We start from the raw sequence: 19,883 nt of genomic DNA, 5'->3' as shown, positions 1-19,883 counted from the left end.
AAAGTAAAACTTGTGATTGCGAGTCATCAAAATTCTGTCATTGCACAGCTTTCTAACATTTGAGTCTCTGCTTCTTCTCCACAATAAGGGTACGAGTGTACCTCATTTTTTAGTTTGCAGGTAGGTGCGAATCTGGCAGAAAGTGTCACTGAAAGTATCGTAAGAGGAACCCTGTACAACATAGACTCCATGAACCTGTCCATATGCAGCTATAGCACCCTGCGAGGCGCCCGCAGCCAATGAAAATGCTCGGAACGCTGGCTGTATTCACAAAGGAAAGCCTGCATTCAGCGCACTTTCCTTAGCATTTGGCTCTTTCCTTCCCTGTTCCCGCATCCCATTGGACCCCGTGTAGATCACTAATAAAAATGTTTAAAAAAAAAAAAAGAAAAACATTCCTCTATCTCGCTGCACCGCACAGTGCCTTCAGCCAAGCAGTCCGCTCTTCAGTGTTGATGACGGACTTCATGGTTGAAAGCACTGTGCTGCGTCGGGTGCAAGATAAAGGTACGTATTTCTTTCACTTTTACATTATAAAAAATAAAAACTAGCACCCATGTGGTATCTTCATGGGTGCTAATGGCGATATACCCCTCACTCTGGCCTATAACCTGGGTCACTGGCCGTTACCTGCAGGGTGGGCCCGCCACCTCGGAGCTCATCGCCTCAATACCACAAACTGGTCAACACATGCAGATATGAGCCCACATCGGCTTTGCAGTTAAGATGTATGTCTATTTGTCCCGATATCGCAGTCTGCATCTTCCTGGGTGACAAATGCATACAGTGGGTGATCCTCTCTATTGGGTATACTTGAATGAGGTCCACTTTCTTTCAGAAAGGCCCATGTACATTTAATTTCTTTTTAACATGCTGAATTGGTTGACCCAGTTAAAGTACCCATCCTATAAGGCCAGTTTCAGCTGCGGCACGGGCAGCCCTACAAATAAGGTGCGTATCTTGAATTTATACACATGTAATTAAAGCCATTACGGAGCATTTAATTTTCTTCTGCCTACCGTTTACGCTGTATTCATTTTCATTAAAAAGCATACTTTCCTCCACTAGATGGCAGCAGAGGGCAATAATCTTCATTAATGAGTGTATTACACAACTTCTTTTATTAAATCACTGAAAGTACAGTGGGGTTAACTAGATTTTTGGGACTTCTAGTTTACCATTCAGGCTTAACATGTTGATGTAAGGATTTACATGTTGCCATGTGGTGTTATTATGCAATTTGTGTTTTTGGAAGTAAACTCTTTAAGACATCATTACTGTAGGCCTTGAAATCCAAACTATTTGTGCTGAGTAACGCTTGGAAGGTATGTGGTCAAATTTGCAGAGTGGATTAAAATCCCTGCTTCACTGTTCAGCCAAGGTTTGTGATCCTGGTCCCCTGTCCCCATACTCCACCCTGCCTCCCACCCAGTCTGTCCGGCCATCCTACTCCCTCCTTTTTGGATGCAACCAGAGGACCACTAGTTCCTTTTTTCCCCTTCCACCACTGATTGATTAGCGGTCATGGGCTGAATTTGCTGTGATGCGTGTAATGTCCAAGATGCAGATTCTTGGCTATCTAGGAGGAAACCTATCGGGCAATCAAGACTGCTCTCCTAGGATAGAAGTAGAAGATGGAGGAAGGTACAGACAAGTCTTTAATAATCGGAGTTCATATGAAGTTATATTAAACGAGCAGCAAGGAGTAAGCCAAGAGACATAAACTTTGTCATGTGCATTATATAAATGATCACTACTATTAATGCTACAGGTCGAACAGTGGAACAGAGGCTGGTCAGGCTTTTTTTAGTAGTAACTAGTTGGAAATAAATCACTTGTAGTAGCAATTTCTATTTTTGCTAAAAAGGCACAGTGACAAAAGTATTTGTCCAGGATCACACACTTTAGTGTCGAAGTAGGGCTTTGGGACCAGTCTTCAATTTATGCACTTGCCTGCACTTCTTCCTAACTGTAATTGCCAGAATTATGTTTTTTGGCTTTGTACACAAACAGTAAACCAGTAACACTATAAATATGCCAGCCATAATGCAGTTCAGCTTGCATGCACTTTTTGGTTATTTGAAGTGATATTGCTAACTAGTGTCTGGCGATCCACATTAATTTCCTGCAGCAGACAGCGGGAAAGGTAGATTAGCAGTTTGTGACTTTTGCTAAGATTATGTGTGCAAGTTCCTGTAAGTAAATCATATGCCAGCAATTGCTTACTCGCACTCCCCCTGCAGGCAATGCATCAGTCTCAATCTATAGTAGTTCTTAAGAGTTTCTAGGCTCTAGGATTTTGAAAATGAAGCTGTGTAAGTACCAGGTACTTGTTTTTATGGCAGAATATTTTCCACAAGTGTAATAAAATGGTTAAAGCCAAGCCAGACAACTTTGATCTACAACTCTTTTGGGCTACGGGTCTGATTTTACATATGCATTGGGTGTATGTTGGATATGTTTTACTGTCTTGCAGAGGAGAAAACTCATTTTTACACTCTTGAAATTGCATTTACGCTCTAATTTGAAAAATCATGCGTAAAATACCCCCACCTCAAAATCTTATCTGGAGCACTGGGCCTGGGGGTGAAATCCTATATATTAAACTCTTAAAGTAAGGCCGCTGTGCTGATTTCAGCAGGATTGGAGGGGAGTTGTTTGAAGGGATGCATAGCCTAAATAATGTATCATAGACCAGCACGTCGGAAATATGCTACACGTTTGATGTCTCCCAGATTATATTTGAACTATAGCTAGTCAAAGCACACCCGAGCGCCATTGTAGTGAGTGTCACTTATTTTTCCAATTCATACATCCCTCCATGATTTCGAGTGCCCCTTTTTGTTTTGGTCAGCACAGGGTCCATGCCAATTTTCATATCCTATATTGAGATGAGAAGGTCTCGCCCGTTTTATTAAAAGCACCCCGTCTTGACCTCAATTGGATATTTATCTCTGTGCGCAACCGAGTGTTTGTCCAGTGACATGATTTTACCTATTTTGAATGTTGAATTGATCATTGACCTTTTCCAGGGCAACCTTTTCGGATCATGTATTCCTGTTGCTTCACCTTCCCCCTTGAAAGTAATGCAGTCTAGTACATAACAGCTGAAAAGCTTCATGCAGACATGTTAGCATCTCCCAACCAAACGTTCAAAAATGCAAGTGCACAGCAGGAAACTATAAATGATTTCAAGAGGTCGTACTCGGTGGTCGAAGTGGGCGGGAGCGGTGCTCCCCTACTTATTTTAAATAGGTTTTACCGTTCCTATACTTTTATTTTAAAAAGAAACCGTTCCGGAATGGTTTCGTTTTAAAATAAAGGTGCAGGAAGACGTTGAAACTTGCACTTTCAGTGCACTGCACTGGATGTTCTCTTAAACATCAGGCGCATGTGTTTTGGGGCTTGTCTTGTGCGTGGGAGGGGGCGCAGCGATGGGGTCTCTGGGGAGCGGTACAGGCCAGTAGGGAACATCGTTCCACTACTTATTTTCGTACACTTCGACCACTGGTCGCACTTGGTCACGGGTTGTTAAATTGACTTTTGTTATTGGAAATAATAAACATGCAAGTAACACTGTCTGAGTAGCCTTCCATGGAAACCTTTCTCATACGTAGTCTAATAGCATGTAGTTATTCATTGTCCTTTCATTATGCTTAAGAGCACATTGGGGAAGGGCTTACGCAACTTATTTAGTGCAATTGAAAAGTAATAATTTACTTTCTATTTAGACCCCCTCCTAATGTATTTTAATAGATTTAATTGTTAGGATATACCTCTGTACAGTGTCGTGCACAGTTGTTTAACTTTTCAAATAAAATAATTGTATTTGAGGATGCTAATCTTGTGATCAAAATTGTGACTTGTGCGAGTTGATTTGTTTTAAAGAAAAGAAAAGGTGCTTTTAAGCATTTTAGTACAGCATGCATGTTTTGGCTGTTTTTCTTGTTTTTTTAAATTACGTTGCAGTTGCAGCCGCATCAATCCAACAGTCAAAATGAAATGCCCCCAGAATCCCTATACAATGTATCATAATTTGAAAAGATGCTTAACCTGGCATTTCTGTTTTGCTCTCCACAGTATGGCCGCTTTATTCAGCTCATGGAACGGCTACTCACCCTTCCATATTGCGCTATGGAAGAAGAGTATGTGCTAAGGTTTCGTAAAGTATTAGAGGTGGAGTCAAAGAAGCTTGTTGTGGCACCCTTGCAGTACGATGAACGAGGAGTGGCGTTCAGCACAGCCGAAGGTAATGCTCCAAACCCCGAATATTTGCTAACAATAGCATTTAGGACGCCCATGCCTTTAACCACTTCATATGCTGTAATTTTATAGAGCGACATATGGCCAGCTCTGAGTAAACATTTATTTCTTACACAATTGTTTTTCTTTTTTTTGGAAAACCTTTTATCAATAGTTATCTTTATTTTTTATTAATATTTCCATCTAACACAGACATCTGGATGATCCAGATAGACTACATAAAAGCATTGCACCACAAGTTGTGAACGGTAGCTTCAAAATCCAGTGTTAAATTCAAATTATACAGTGTAAATGATGAAATCTGGGAGGTAAAAAAATGCATGCATTCTTACCTGTGCTTGTTGCCGGTACACAATTGTTCAGTTTTGCCTTCATCAATTTCACAAGATTACTAACGATATGTGAAATGAAAAAGAAAAAATAATCCTTACAACTAAAAACAAGAGGAAGAAAACAAGAACAAATTCTATTGATTACGTTATTGAATATACATTTATGTGTGAAATGATTGAGTTTGTTATTGAACTTGCTGACTTATACTACTTAAGCAATAAGCTCTGAGCCGGTGGGAGGGGGTGGATGGTGGCATTACATCGTCAGGTAATGCCGTGGTGCCCATAGTTACAGGGTTGAGCTAAGCAAGGGCCTTAACGAAGGCTCTGCAGCATTACCTGAAGCAGTAATGCCCCCCTGGCTCAAGCTTATTGCTATTTGTACCCCAGCCCGTTAGACTGGGGTACCAATAGTGTTTTTTCACTTGCGAGAAACTCTGGTTTTCGCAACCATAAAATAAAATAGTAAAAAAATGCCTCCCATGAATCGGTTCTCCCTTTTCATGGCGCCCATTTAAATCAGTTAAAAAAGGTAAACAAAGAAAATGGCAGGCATGGATTGAGAGAAGGCACTATGTGTAGTCCCTTCTCCCTTTCCATGGCAGCGTGTCACCTATCGGGCATGGATGTCCCGGGGACAGAAGTGTCCATGTCGTGTCTGCTCTCGGAAAGGGTCAAAAAGGAGAAGCTAAGGGGAGAGAGAGAGAGAGAGGGAGGAAAAGGGTGGTGGGCAGGGCACTTACCTTGTTCCCTGGTGGAGGAGATGGCCTCCAGCTCTCAGGAGTCTCAGAGTGGTGGGATTACCGTATGAAGGACAAATCCCCCCCAACCTCTGCTGAGTACTAATTAAGCAATGAGCGCTGAGCCGTGGGGGCATTACCGCATCAGGCAATGCCCCAGGCATTAGCGGACACAGTAATGCCCCCCACCCTGGCGAGGGGCTTATTGCTATTGGTCCCCTGGCCCATTGGATCGGGAATTAAAAGCAACTTTCTTGAGTTGCGAGAAATACCGCTCTCGGTGTTGCCACTAGTGGCACAGCTGTCAATAAATCAGCCAATGATCCCTGAGGAGGTTACTGATGCCATCATGTCACATCTGTCCGATAAGGGCACAAGGCCCTGAGGGCTTGGGCATTGAATTTTACAAGGAGCTTCAAGTCACCCTTGTCCCCAGTCTGCTGCGACAATGGGAGGAATCGCTCCACCTTGGTCGACTACCCCCCCCCCCTCACATTCTGAAGCAGTAATCACAGTGCTGTTGAAGCCCAATTGACCTGCCTCAGACATGGGTTCCTACAGGCCGCTATCCCTAATCATTGGTTTCCTGGCAGTTTTTGTTTGCTGTACTGCAGTGGATGGGATTGGGGGGATTTTTGTATTCAATGTGTCCGATTGCTCTATTATGTTTCTCTGACTGCCAGGGTTCGCACTGGAGACACACTTTCTCCTTTATTCTAACTAGGACACGCACGAGGCAGGGCTGTCCGCGGTCCCCTTTAATATTCACGCTTACCTTGAGCCCCTTGCATGCATAATGCGTCTCAAACACCTACATCGTGGCTTACATATAGCTGGCCCACCACAAATTGTCACAAGGTGTTATGCAGCACAAGCAAGTCAGGGACCTCTTCCCTTGCAAATGAGGGTGGCACACAATAAAACGCTTTTATTATTACCCAGAATTTTCTTTGAGGAGGCCTCCAACCTGTCTCGCACCCAACCTCCACCAGCACCCCTTTTCACAATGGACCAGGAACCAGCCCGGTGTGTTGTCAGTGAATAATTTATTCATTTATTATTTTAATATCCAATCAGAACGAAAAGAGGACAACAGCCACTAAAGTTGTGGCACACAAATGCACAGACTTCTAGAAATTAACCAGTTTAAGAGATGTGGTACTGCCACACCAATTTTTGTGTTATGAAATGCAATGCCAAACAATTTCACTCAAATGATGGCAGGAAGGTTAAGCACTCCCCCAAGTGACAATGGAAAATGGGTTTTCAATGATTTAATACTACTGCTATGGGACATCACACAAGGGTACTTCGGGCTGCTTACACGAGAAGACAAATAGGGCTTCAAAACAGACTAGCTAGCACACATAGGAAATTCGATTCTAACACAGGCAACACATGAGAAATAGAAAAAATAAAAGGGGATATTATTCAAATCCGTGATCAGGGTATGATGGGGGAAGGAAGGAAGAAATATTTAGAAAAACGAAAATGCAAATCCCACTAAATTTTGCTGGAGCTGGAAATGACAAGCAAGCTCTAAGACATGAAAAACAAAGGAAAGGGAATGCAAAATCTGAGCACAGAGCATGATGGGGGAAGGGGAGTACTCTAGGAAGAATGCTTTTTAAATGATGAAAAGACATTTTTTGAAAAACTAAACTGTAAATCACATTCATTTTGCTGGGGCTGAAAATGACACACGCTTTAAACAATGAGAAAGACACATAGGAACCACGGTTTTCAGTGGAAAGGACAGGAGCAACTCACTGGTAGGCTTTGGGCAAAGGGATTACTCACAACGGGAGCAACAGTTTGGGTGGAATATGACAGATGCTAATGGGAATTTGTTTTTAAACAGAATTTGTTTTTAAACACACAATTTAACTCATTGAAGAATGGGTTTTCAGCTCTTAATGAAATTACTTCTTGGGGAATATTTTATACATATGACTCGCAAAACACAGGAAAGGGGAAGGAAGTTTCGAATGCCCCCTTGCCCTATTCCATAAAGTAATGTGGGAATTAATTGATTTACTAAGCCAAATATACTAAGGATCTACACATACACTGGGATTTCTTAAATGTGAAATGGTGAAAAATACACGGACAGAAAATAACTTAACTATGCAAGCAAACAAAGGACTTTGCAGGGGAAAGAGAACAATAATCAACAGGTCAACAAGGAATGATTATGTTCCATAGGAAAAATTACTTAAATGCACAGATGAACAAAGGATTTGTTAATGAGAGAGTTGCCACAATGCACTGGCAAATAAAATACCTTTCAATAGAAAATTGAATGAATTTCATCAATAGAGGATTTTGAGGATTTTTCCTTATGGGCACACTCTAGAGTAGTGCTTAAAAAGATGAGACTTGTTTGATCCATGTCTGGGGAGGTCTATACTTAAAGGAGAAAAGGGATTTATGTTCATCAAGGGGCACCAGGGCTTCACTGCAGGGACCATCAAGGGGGTCAGTCAAGGCCTCTCCCTGTCCTCTAAATCAGCTATTCCAGCTCCCTGCTTCACTCCATGACTAGGCCCAATTTCTGCAAGGATAGCTCCAGATTTTAGTCAGATGCACACCTTGGATTTTGTACAGACCATCCTCAGTTGAGGAGGAGTAGCCTATTTATAAGCCAAATGACATCACTGATGTGTCATCCTTCTCGCACAACTGATATGTCAAGGGTTCCTGCCCCCTCTGCAAGCCAGTAGGTTCAGAGAATGGGGGAGTGATTTGAGAAGCAAGGGGAGGATACCCCATCAATCATATGACAGAGGCAGGGGGTTGGATCTGGCTTCTGTACCTGAAAATCTCACATTTTATTAATTAGCCTTTCTCATCAGATTATGCCACATATGCCAACATAATCAGACACTACATTTTTTTGTGAATCAAATTATCCGACCAAGCAGTTTGTAGGTTATTTTATGGCACTGTCACGGTTTTTCCTCGTTCATGCCCAAACTATTACTTAAAAATCGGGCATTCGATAGGCGGGATGTTTATCGACTGTTACACACGTTATCAGATTTTTATCATTTTCATAGTTATGCAGCAGCCACAATCAATTTTTTTGGTAAAACCTGTTTTATGTTGGTGTCGCCAAAATCGTTTTCGGTTGACCAGAAGCAACTCAGAAAGCTTTTCATAAATCCGAACATGAATAATGTATGATTAATACTTCCAAAATTATACCTAAAATAGCATATCTCCTATTGTGTGCAATGAGTATGAAGCTCCGCCTTCACTCTCCCCCCCCCCCTGCTGCCTCCTCCTCGGCTACCTTGCCCTCTCCTTCCCTCTCTGCCACCCCTCGGGCTCCTTCTACACCTCTGCAGGGCGTACCTCTGATCTGTACCCCTCCCCGGAAGTCTTTCAAGGACGGCAACCTTCTCCACATTGCCACTCTTAACTCTTGCTCAGCTGTCAAACAATCCTCCAACATCTGCTTCCTTCTGGAAGAACTTGACCTCAATGTCCTCTGGCTCACTGAGACATGGTTCCCGGCCAGCTCTGTCACAAGCTTTGACACGCTCCTCCCTGACGGCTACAAGATCCTCTCAGCGCCCAGGTCCAACTGCTCCAGAGGGGGTAGCCCTGATCTTCCCAGAGTGGATTCCTGCCTCTGTCATTCCTATGCAAGCCTACTCCTCTTTGGAATGCCTCGTCTGCAGGTTCTCTTTCTCCCCTAGCCTTTCCCTTACTCTGGCTACTATCTATCAGCCACCTGGTCAGATTCCCTCCTTCCTCTGAGTGCGCAGACCTTTCCTCTTAGCTCCTGGCCTCGACCACTCAACTCCTCCTCCTTGGCGACTTCGACATCCGTCTGTCCTCCCTCTGGACTCTTTTGCAACCTCTGCGACTCTCTCACTCACTATTCTCCTCTTTGGCCCGACACTCTGCAGGGCACAATCCGGATGTTCTGATCTCCTCAGACCATCCCCTTTCTGTCCCTCTCACTACTCCTCTCTCCTGGAGTGAGCACTTTCTCCTTTCCTCTCATCTCACCCTCTCTACCCCACAGGCCAAGCCACTTCAATCACTGCCACGCACCTTCTCGGTCATCTGACCCATGAAGCGCGTATCAGTTGAGGCTTTCGCCGCCACTTTCTCACCCCCCGTACCCTTTTGGCTGACTCTCACCCTGACACAGCCCTCTCCACGTTCCATTCTGCTATATCTGATACTCTTGCTATCCTTGCCCTTGTCATGAAAATCCGCCTGAAGCCCAAAGCCAGGTGCAACGCCTGGTACGACTCGGACCTTGTCACCCTTAAACGCAAGTGCAGGATGGCCGAGAGGAAATGGCGTGCGTCATGTACATCCTCTGACAAACTGGCCTGCCGCCTGCTCCAAAGGCAATAGTGGCTCTGTCCTCGCCAAGAAGAGAGCTCATATCCAAGTCCGCATCTCTGCGGCACCTAACTACTCAGCTGAACTCTTTAAAATCTGCAAGGAACTGGCCAATCCTGCCACAGTCTCTATCTCTCCTGTTCCTTCCCATGCCCTCTGCAAGGCACTGGCTTCTCACTTCATCTCTAAAACTCAGGACATCCTGTCCTCACTCTCCTCCTCACTGCTCCCTCCCTCTACTCCCTGCTCTTCCTCTGGCCCTTTTGCAGCCACCTCTCCTCCCTCCTTCTCTGCCTTTCCCCTGTTCTCCGCAGACACGGTTTCTAGACAAGTTCGATCTATGAAAGTCTTGTCGAAACTGGTTCACCCCTGCTCCTTCAAAACCATCAAGGACCACATTGACTCCCTGGCTCCTGCCCTGGCTGGCTACTGCAACCACTCCTTCACCACTGGAGTCTGTCCCCCCTTCCCCTCCGAAGCACTCCCTTGTGCACCCTCTGCTTAAGAAACCCTCTGCCAACCCCTCCTACCTGGTTATCTATCAGCCAATCTCCATCACTCCCTTCCTGGGCAAGCTCCTGGAGAAACTTGCTCTCCAACCTTGACTCGAAAACCCCCTGTGTCCTCATCTTGCTTTATCTCTCTTCTGCCTTTGACACTGTCAACAATGCCTTCCTGCTCAATTGTCTCTGTGAGAACCTGGTTATCACCGGTCAGGCCCTGGCGTGGCTGACTTCTTTCCTCTCTGACGACCCTCACAGGTCCAACTTCGGTCCTTCCTCTCCGCTATCTTTTTCTACCTGTGGTGTCCCTCAGGGGTCTAACCTCTCTCCCTGGTTGTTCAACCAATACCAGGCACTCCTTGGCCACCGCATTGCTGCTCTCTGCCCCAACTTTCAGTGCTATGCGGATGACACTCAGCTCATTTTCAGGCTACCTTCGGCCACCTCTTCTTCGTCCCTCCTCTCTGACTGTCTGCTATCCAGGAGTGGTGTGCCGCCTATGACCTCTGCCTTAATGCCGGTAAGACTGAGATTCTCCTCATCGGCACACCTGCTCCCTCCTTTCCTGCCATCCTCTGGCCGGCCTCTATTGGCCCTCTTCCTGCTCCCACCTGCAAGGAGAAAAACCTTGGGGTCATCTTCGACTCCACACTCTCCTTCTCTTCTCACATCTCTGACGTCTCTAAGAAGTCACACTACCAGCTGCACCTCCTCAGAGGTATTCTTCCTTTACTTTCCTTCCCCCAGAAGCTCACTGTTGCAAGAGCTCTGGTTCTCTCTAGTCTGGATTACTGCAACAGCCTCTTTCTAAATCTGCTTGACACTACTCTCCGCCCTTTGCAACTCATTCAGAACAGGACTGCGAGACTTGTCCTTGGCCTCAAGCCCAGGGATCGTATCTCCCCAGGACTAAAATCTCTGCACTGGCTCCCAGTGGCTGCGAGGATTCAGTTCAAAACCCTATGCATTGTCCACAAGGCCTTCTGGGGCAAGGGGCCTCAATACTTTCAGCTCTCTCTTCCTAAATATCTTCCTTCCCGCGCTCTTCACTCATCCGCCTCCAACTTCCTCAAGGTCAGTCGCTTCTCCAAGCAACGAGTTGGTGGTAGATCTTTTTTCAGCTGGGGCCTCCCTCTGGAACAGCCTCCCTGCCTCCCTTAAACTTGAGGACCATCTCTGGTTCCGGAAGCACCTCAAAACCTTTCTCTTTGCTTCTGCTTTTTCTCCTTCCCTCCCCTGCTGACCTCCTGGCTGTAACTGGAACTGCACTGGTTACCTGGACACCCTCTGGCCCAGGTGCCTCCCCCCGCCAGTCACACCACACACCTGCACTGTCTGCCTGGCAACCCCCGCACTTGGGGACTGTTTCTGTGTCCCTACAGTCCCACTACCAGCACTTGACACCGGATGTCTGCACTTACCCTTACACTTGCCACTTGCTGTTCACTACTTTACTTATTATTACCTATTCCCATGTACTGCACTGTCCCCCATCGCATGCACTTGCATGATCTGAATGACACTTGGCCTAGTAGGATCGTTGTCTGTGCTCCCTTTGTTCCCCTTCCCTTGTCGTGCCTTGAAACACTTGTGTATAGGCGAGTTATAAATGCCATATCATATCATACTCAAGGACCTGCTGGATCAACCATCCCTCTCCCCATTCTTCACGTTGGAGCGAGCACACCGAGCTCTCTCTCCTAGGCCGAAGCAGAGCGACTTACCTTTGGCCAATCATTGCAAAGATTCTAAGCTACCGAGACAGAGACTCACTCTGCCGCCTGGCCTGTGATAAGAAGGAACTATGCCTGGGGCCCCAAATTATCCAAATATTCCCGGACTTCTCCATCCCTGTACAGCTGGAGCATCGCCAATTTATCGGAGTTAAAAAGATGCTTCGTCAAAGGAACATACAATATGCCATGCTATTCCCAGCTCGGCTGAAGATACAATTCCGGAGCAAATTATATTTTTTCACGGTCCCCAGTGAAGCTGTTAAATTCATTGAAGCACAAATCCCAATACCTGACCTAGACGAGAACCCAGCTGAATGAGTTTACTACCCTTTCTGTTATGTACTCGAGCAATTATTCAAGGCCCTTCTTTCTGGCATGAGCAGATGGCACCTATCCCACGTTAAGCCACCTGGACAGCTGCTATCAGTGGATAAAGTATCCCTTCCGGATACATGCTGTACGGCAACGGCACTTTCATTTGCAGTTGCTTGTGTGTAACATGTTGTGGTTCACTTTTCGGCCCTGTTGACATAAAGGGACGGTTCTGGGATTGGGAGGGTGGTATGTGCACACTTCAGGGATGGGGGTGGCAGTGAGGGAGGGGGCGGGAAAAAAGGTGCCAGCTCCAAGTCTGGTCCAAAACACTACGATAGCACCTGTTAAGCTTGTTTAATGGCAAACGGGGTGGAAATTTATGAAAACCTGGTGACTAGGTTCAGTGGAACACGAGCAGCAAACTCTGATGGCAGACACAATGGCACTATACATGGGAACAACCACGTTCCATTAAATAAAAGATGGCACAACAGGTGAAGATTTGAAGCTGGAATGTCCAGGGACTGGGGAACTTCACTAAGGCACGCAAAATATATGCTCTTCAGCAAAAAGTCGCTATACTGTTCCTCCAAGAAACTCATGCTAAAGAAGACACCTGCCACAATGTAGCCCTTTCATGGGGGAGGGAAATAGAGATTTTACCTCTTTCGCCAGTCAATCAAGGGGAGTCATGATAATTGTCCATAAATCCCTGAAATTCGTTGCATAACATACACATGTAGATCCTGAGGGTAGAGTTCTGGTGGTGCATGGTTTCCTGGAAGGCGTAGAAATCATATACTTGAATACCTACTGCCCCAACACTGACTCGCCGGAATTCTTTGAACAGTTGAATGACACCTTGGCTGGGTACTATGGGCTGCCTACAATATTGGGGGTGGGGGGGCATGAACCTATTTCTTGACCGCACTCTAGACTGGTCCAACAAAGCACCCTGACCCCAAACCCAGGTGGCTCGCCAGTTATTATCTGTTATGCAAGCACTTGAATGCAGACGCATGGCGCACTATACACCAGATATTGAGAGAATACACTTTCTATTGTTCGGCACAAGATATGTCATCCCGGATAGACCTTTTCCTCTTCTCAGCCTCACTAATGGGAAGAGTGCTGGAAGCAGAAATCTAACAACGCACTTTATCCGACCATTCCTCGGTCTCAATAACCCTGAAACTACAGACAGGCCCGGCCAGTTGCTCCTGGAGGTTTAAATCCACAGCACTCTTAGATGTGGTGTTCAAGGCGGATATCAAATCCGACATTCACACCACCTTCGCCACCAATGCACCGGAAGCCACCTCTTACGCCACTAGATGGCAGCTTTCAAAGTATATATCAGGGGCATGGCCATATCTAGAGAGTCTGGAGTGCTTAAATGCATTAGAAGAGATCTTAAGGTCTCCGAAAGGACACTCCCGGACATCCGACCTAGCAGTGCTGGCCCAAATCCACTCAGAATTAGAACGGTTTGAAGCCCCACACCCTGAGAGAAATCCGATGCTACTCCCACCCCGTTGCCGCCAAGAAGTACGGCGATGGTGATCGTCAAGGAAAGACGCTGGTGAGGCTTTTCAATAGAAATTCAATAGGGTCCTAATCCCCCTAAAATGGCTGCCCTGTGGGTCACTGTTTAAGTTGTCATAGAGAACCAGACATTGGGCATAGAAGGCTATAAAAGCCCCGCCTCCGCAGTAACGCACACTTCGCATTAGTTATGCTGATGGCGGTGTAACGCTACCCGCGCTCAGTGAAAGTCATGTTAAGAACTTAAATCGCTCACAGAATATTCACAGACCATAGACTTAAAATTACCTGACCAAAGTTTCCGCAGCTGCAGTCCTCCGACAGGTGACTTCTTCCTACTTCTTCCTCTGTAATCCGCAGTTCAGTCCACAGTCTTCGTCCATGGCCTCAGCTGCATTCTGAGTTCTTCCGACCTCGGAAAACCTGCAAAGACAAAGGTACCATAGTAATTAACGAACATTACAGTTTAAGGGTGAAAAGGAAATAACTATATGCGTATACGTACCTGAAGCTCCAGCAAGCTTTTTTCCTGGCATTCCAACGCTGCGCTTCCCCAAAGAAAACCATAGCTTCATAACTAAGTCACGCTGTGCCGCGCGCCTTACCCTATTAGGCGCGCATACTTGCCTCAAAAGAAAACCCATAGCTGGGTACCGAAAGCACTGTGTTCCATGCGCGTTCACTAACGTAGCGCGCATACCATACATACCTCAAGAGAATGTCATGGTCGTGAAGTCAGGGGCACAGGCATGCCGGGGTGGCATGCACAGGAGACCTGGGTGGACACTGTCCTGGCGCCTTTGGCACATGGCTCATGAACAAACGTAAACAAGAACATCCATTTCACACCAAAAAGCTTTTATTATGGACATAGCACTTCAGATGCATTAATCTTGAACATTCCATCCATTAAGCAGCCCCAAATGTATTCTTGGGTGTGGCTGCTAATGGATTGCCTTTGCACGTGCTCACTCTCACGGAGTGGCAGGGTGTGGCTGGTAATCCGGCCCTAATGGGCGTGCCCATGATCTCAGCTATATAAGCTTCCCCGATCCTCAAGACAGACGCTTTGCGTTATTCTGCACTTGCAAGCAGCGTAACGCTCAGTCGCCTGAGGTCAGACTTACCTTTGAAGAGCCTACTTCCTAGATATCCTGCTTCCTGCCAGCATACTTAGCAACTGGGGGGGGGGGGAGCTGTTCTTACCTGTACATCTATTCGGCGAACCAAGTATTCATCTTTACACTTTCCAGAACGCCGAAATCTTCATCTTGGCACCGCAGCACGACACGCTCCATTGTCGACAGCAGCGCCTGCAAGGGAAAACAGAAGACAAGGTTAGACATTGAAAATACAGTCAGTTTAAGGTTGCGCTACGCCATACTTTGCGTTTTCCGTAAACCATCACTTACCTGCTGTCGAACATTGCGGTAACATCCATCTTCCATCTGGCCGTGTCTCGCGTCTCACAGCTACATTGAGGCCGCATTTCCATCTAAGGAAAGAAAACCGAAGAGAGACATTATTGCAAGCATAAATAGCAGCAACATATAAAGACATTAAACAGAACGAACAGCATCACAAGAGGTCAAGAAAGACTTACCAATCATAAGGAGAAGCATAGTCGCAGCTGGACTGGACTAATCCTTATCAGGGATCAGTGAAGGAAATAGATCCCATTCGATGCGCCCCTGCCAGAATAGCAGGACGGAGAGCTTATCTTCCATAATTCTCAGGTGAGCTTTATGGGCCGATGTATGCTCACAGAAACTGTACTTTGGGGTGAAGGGTTTGAGAGGTACAACAATCGCAGATTGGTGCACTCAAACACTCTTATCTCCACGCAGGAGCAGTATCACCACGTACCACCGCTCACAGCTTTTCTACTGTGGGAGAGGCCTGAAGGGGGTGATTCAAGTTCAGGGATGGCTGCAACCGTGCCCCAATGCCTCCGCAGAGACCAGGTGAGTGTAACAGAGAAGGCTTCATGTTATTTTGCCTCAACAACGCTCGAGTTCCTCAGTGAAAGTTCTTTTTTCTGAAAACCTGCACAAGAAAAAGAGAATTATTAAAGTCTGCAAGAGAGATCTCTCCAACCACAGAATGTTTTTTCTCTCAGACACATCAGTGCCTTTTTCTGACAGGACTTCTTTCAAACATAAAAACACTTGCCTTCAGAGGCTTTTCCCGTTTAACAGCTTCATTGTCTTCTGAGCCTTAACACCAACGCACCCCTGCATGAAAGCAGGACAGAGAGCTCCCAAAAAACAAAACACAGGTGAGGAGTGTGTGGGCCTTAGAAGTCAAAGGGGGAACCAGTAAAGGTGGGAAAACAGGGGAGAGTCCTAGTAGAATTACCATTTATATTGATTACATTTCCCCCTTCCTGTTCTCTCTCTCCTTTATGACAGGGGAAAAACCCTTAATAACCAGTATAGCAGATCAACAGGTGTGTGGATCATTTATGCTCCTGCGGAGACAAGGTAAGTGTTACACCTGATGGAACCTGAGAGGCATTAACGACCCCCTCAGGTGCAGGCAATTAGAAGGAGCTTCAACTGTGGTTTGAGTTCATGCAGTAGTAGCAGAGTCAGAAGGAAGACGGCACAGTGTTGGCAATCCAGGCAGAAGTGGGAGAACAAAAGAGACGCCAGGATTCTGATGAAGCAGATTTCACCTGCTTATCCTGTGAGGGTCCTGATCCCCCAAACTCTGAGGTGCAGAGGCTGCGCAGCGGAAGGCGTGCAGGAAGGCTGCCTTTCGCCATGTGAGCCTAATTGCCGAGATTGCGCAACAAGAAGCGTGTTGAAGAACTTGGTGAGCAGCTGTCATGAAGCTGTGGGTCTCCAGAATGAGAGGGGCTCCTTAATTGAGTGGCCAGACCGGAGGCACCTTCAGCAAGGAAGGGTGTGGGCCCCAAGTGAAACCAGAAGCAGCAGAAGTGTGCAACATGTGGAGAAAGGAAAACAAGCCGGTGAATTAAATCTGGTGTTGTGATTCCGTGCTCAAGCACTGCCGGCAACAGAATCCAGCTTAAAACTCACTTGTGTAAAAGTAGAAGTGAGGCAAAGTTGTTTGTTAATTCCATAACAATGGAACACTTGAAATGTAGCACTCGCATGTGACCAAAGGATTTCCATTTCACTCGCGTGAAGAGCAAACGCTATGGAAAAGCAATTGTTAAACTTTAGAGCTTGTAAAATCTATGAAGAAGTGGTTGCATGTGCTTAATTAAGTTTCTCAAAGGAAGAGTGAACTTTGAACTACTATGCAAGCAAACAATTGTTTTTGAAGAGATGTCAAGTGTTTAAACCATTAGTTTTTGAAGTCGGAGAGAGCAAGCATTGCCAAAGCCAATTTCATTTCCCTATTGAGACTGAAAGCAACCTTTCCCAAATACAGAGAACAATTTAAACAGTGCTGTAAGCCAGAGAACTTCAGCACTGTCCAAGATACAAGTGTGCAAGAATTACCTGAAGCCAAGAACGTGGCACCAAAGCTTCTGTGTAATTATTCTGCCTAGCAATTGGCAAAGGGATGAAGGCAATGTTGGGGATGGGAAACTTGCTACTTATTCCTTGAAGTTAATGCAACCTACATTGCCAAAGACTGTAGAGGGAATAGAGGGATGTATCCTAAAGGCAATTAGAGGTTTTAGAGGTTGGTGGTTGCAGATAGACAAGAGAGGCAAAGAGACTGCCCCTGTAGAAATGGGATATTCAGAGGAAGAGTGTCTGACCTATTTTATGCTGTTGAAGTGCCCAATGGTGAATCTTGTTCTATATGAAAACTGTTCTACAAACTACTGAAGTTGTAGTGGTGCATTGTTGCAGGCAAATATGGAATGCAAAGAGGCTGCCCTTTGGAAAGGGATATTAATAGTAAGAGTGCCTTCTATTTGAAGGTGTTGAAGTGCCTAAAAGTGAATCTTGGCATACCCTGTTTGAAGTCACAAAGTACTGAAGCTGTTGTGGTTTATTTGGTTGTCAGTAGAGACAAGACGTCAGTAGCACAAATGAAGTGGAATACTCTGAGGCAAAAGAGTATGACCCCATGGTAAACTATTGTAGAAATTGAAGTTGTTGAAGTAGAAGTGCTGTGAAGTTATCCTGACAAAGGTACCTACTGTAAAGAGAAACTTAATAAGTGTTAACCAAGAACTGTGTTTCACTAACATTTGCAGAAGCTGTATTTCCTTTGACTTGTGATAATTCTTCTTGAACAACTGGAAGCTGTGGAAAAGCATTGTGGCTAGGAATCACATTGATGTGATTGTGGTGAAGTGGAAAGTTTTATCACCAAGAGGAGAAGCTTTGCTCTTGTAACTTTGGTTGACAAAACTTTACCTTGACATTGAGCCATCAAGAACTGAATTGAGACTGTTTCTTTTTTTTGAACATTGAAGCTGAATTTACCTTGAATCCTGGGGAAGGGAGCTCACCCAGGTTACTAAAAGGTCACCATGAAACTGTAGATGGAATTGGTGATGTCATTTGAATTGAATTGCCATTTTCTCTTTTTTGTATATTTGATGTTGAAGTGTGAGGGCCAGACATCCTGTGTTGGTGTTTCCCCTTAGTTTTGTTAGGCAGGGAAATCCTCGTCAGAGTAGGGATAGTGAGGTGTTTCATAACTTTTATAATTTAATAAAATGGCAAATATTGAACACTCATCCAAAAGTTGTCTCTGCCTTGCATTGCTGACCTCTCACATGGGCCAGTGGTTAAAGAGCGAAAATAGCTGCAATGGGAAAAACTCACAGCTAATATTCATGATACTGTCTGAAACTTTGAGGAAGTGTGGTCTTCTTTCTTAATCCTGATGAACACAAAGGAATGGATAATAAACTGCCCCACCAGCTTACACTACATTAACTGGACAATGGAAGACGAGAACACTGAGTTATGGAGCTCCCAGCAGAATGAATGCTACCAATTGAGTTATACAACACCCAGACATTCCTTTGAGGTATGTAAAGAAAGAAGAGGATGAAAAAAGAAAAAAATGAGTGCTGCATTGTCTATTGAAACAAAGTGGGGAAAAGCTTGTATAAGATGCTAATGGAAATGTGTTAAAGCCTATTGTATATTTTTCTGATCTTGAAATTTATTTAAATGGATACTTGTGATGCTTGTTGATCAATAAAATGTTTCATATAAAAACAGGAAGAAAGCTGCACACACTTCCGGACACTAGAGATTGTGGATTATTGAGAAGTTCTTTTGATCATTAGCTCTGTTAATTTCACCACTTCATTTTAAGGGGACATCCCCGTTACTACTCACTAAATTTGATTGCAAATCCACCAGCACCGAGGAATTGGCAATATTTGCAGGGCTGCAAATGTATAAATTAGTCCTATATTCTTTGACATTCACTTTTAGTAACCTTCTAAGGAATGGGTAAGTTCTATGTGCATGCCACCACTGACTTTATATCTGTTCATTTTTTCAGTCATCTATTTAAAGGTAGCTACGGTAATTTCATTTTCTGAAACACTTTGGAAGTACACATCAGACCCCTAAAAGTCTTTAAAAAAACAAAAAAAAGTTAAACCAAAGGCCAATCTCAGGACTCAAAATAGTGTTGTGCAAGAGACCGTAGCTCACATCTGGTATCTGATTCACCATATTTCTGGCCTAGTAGCAGCTAGTTCTCTACAGCGAGCCCCTTGACTGTTCTTTCCTTGGGGATGATGACTGCTATTTTCGAAGGACATAATACAAGACAATAGTCTAAGATTGCTGATGGGATTGATACAGGAAAAAGTCTGCATCTTGTCCAGAAGAACACATTTTATTGGACATTTTGATTCGTTGTAGGCTTGATGTGCGTTTGTGAGAAATAATAGGAAGGTATACTGAAAATAAAATGGACCTACCATAATTGTGATTTTCTAATTTTTTTAAGGAAAAAAGAAGACGGCCAAAGCAGATGTTGTACTGCACGATTGTGGAAAAGGAAGCATATCAATAAATGGAGTTGATTATTTGCATTACTTTGATGTGCTACAAGACAGGTGAGCATTCCATTACAATCCTTAACAATGCACGCTGTGCCTAGTCAGACCACCACTGCATCACC

At 44.9% G+C, this 19,883-nt stretch overlaps 1 protein-coding gene across 1 annotated transcript in view; it reads left to right on the top strand.

Moving 5' to 3' along the window:
- MRPS9 (mitochondrial ribosomal protein S9) overlaps positions 1 to 19,883 on the top strand; it is a 1,138,074-nt gene that overhangs the window by 896,764 nt on the left and 221,427 nt on the right. Inside the window, exons 8-9 of the mRNA XM_069636922.1 lie at positions 4,081 to 4,249; positions 19,710 to 19,818. Coding sequence (XP_069493023.1) covers positions 4,081 to 4,249; positions 19,710 to 19,818 — 278 coding nt within the window. The remainder of the gene's footprint in view (positions 1 to 4,080; positions 4,250 to 19,709; positions 19,819 to 19,883) is intronic.

Source organism: Ambystoma mexicanum, chromosome 7p (assembly GCF_040938575.1).
Source record: "Ambystoma mexicanum isolate Mex_15411 chromosome 7p, UKY_AmexF1_1, whole genome shotgun sequence".
NCBI lineage: Eukaryota > Metazoa > Chordata > Amphibia > Caudata > Ambystomatidae > Ambystoma > Ambystoma mexicanum.
This window is presented reverse-complemented; position numbering and strand designations above follow the sequence as displayed.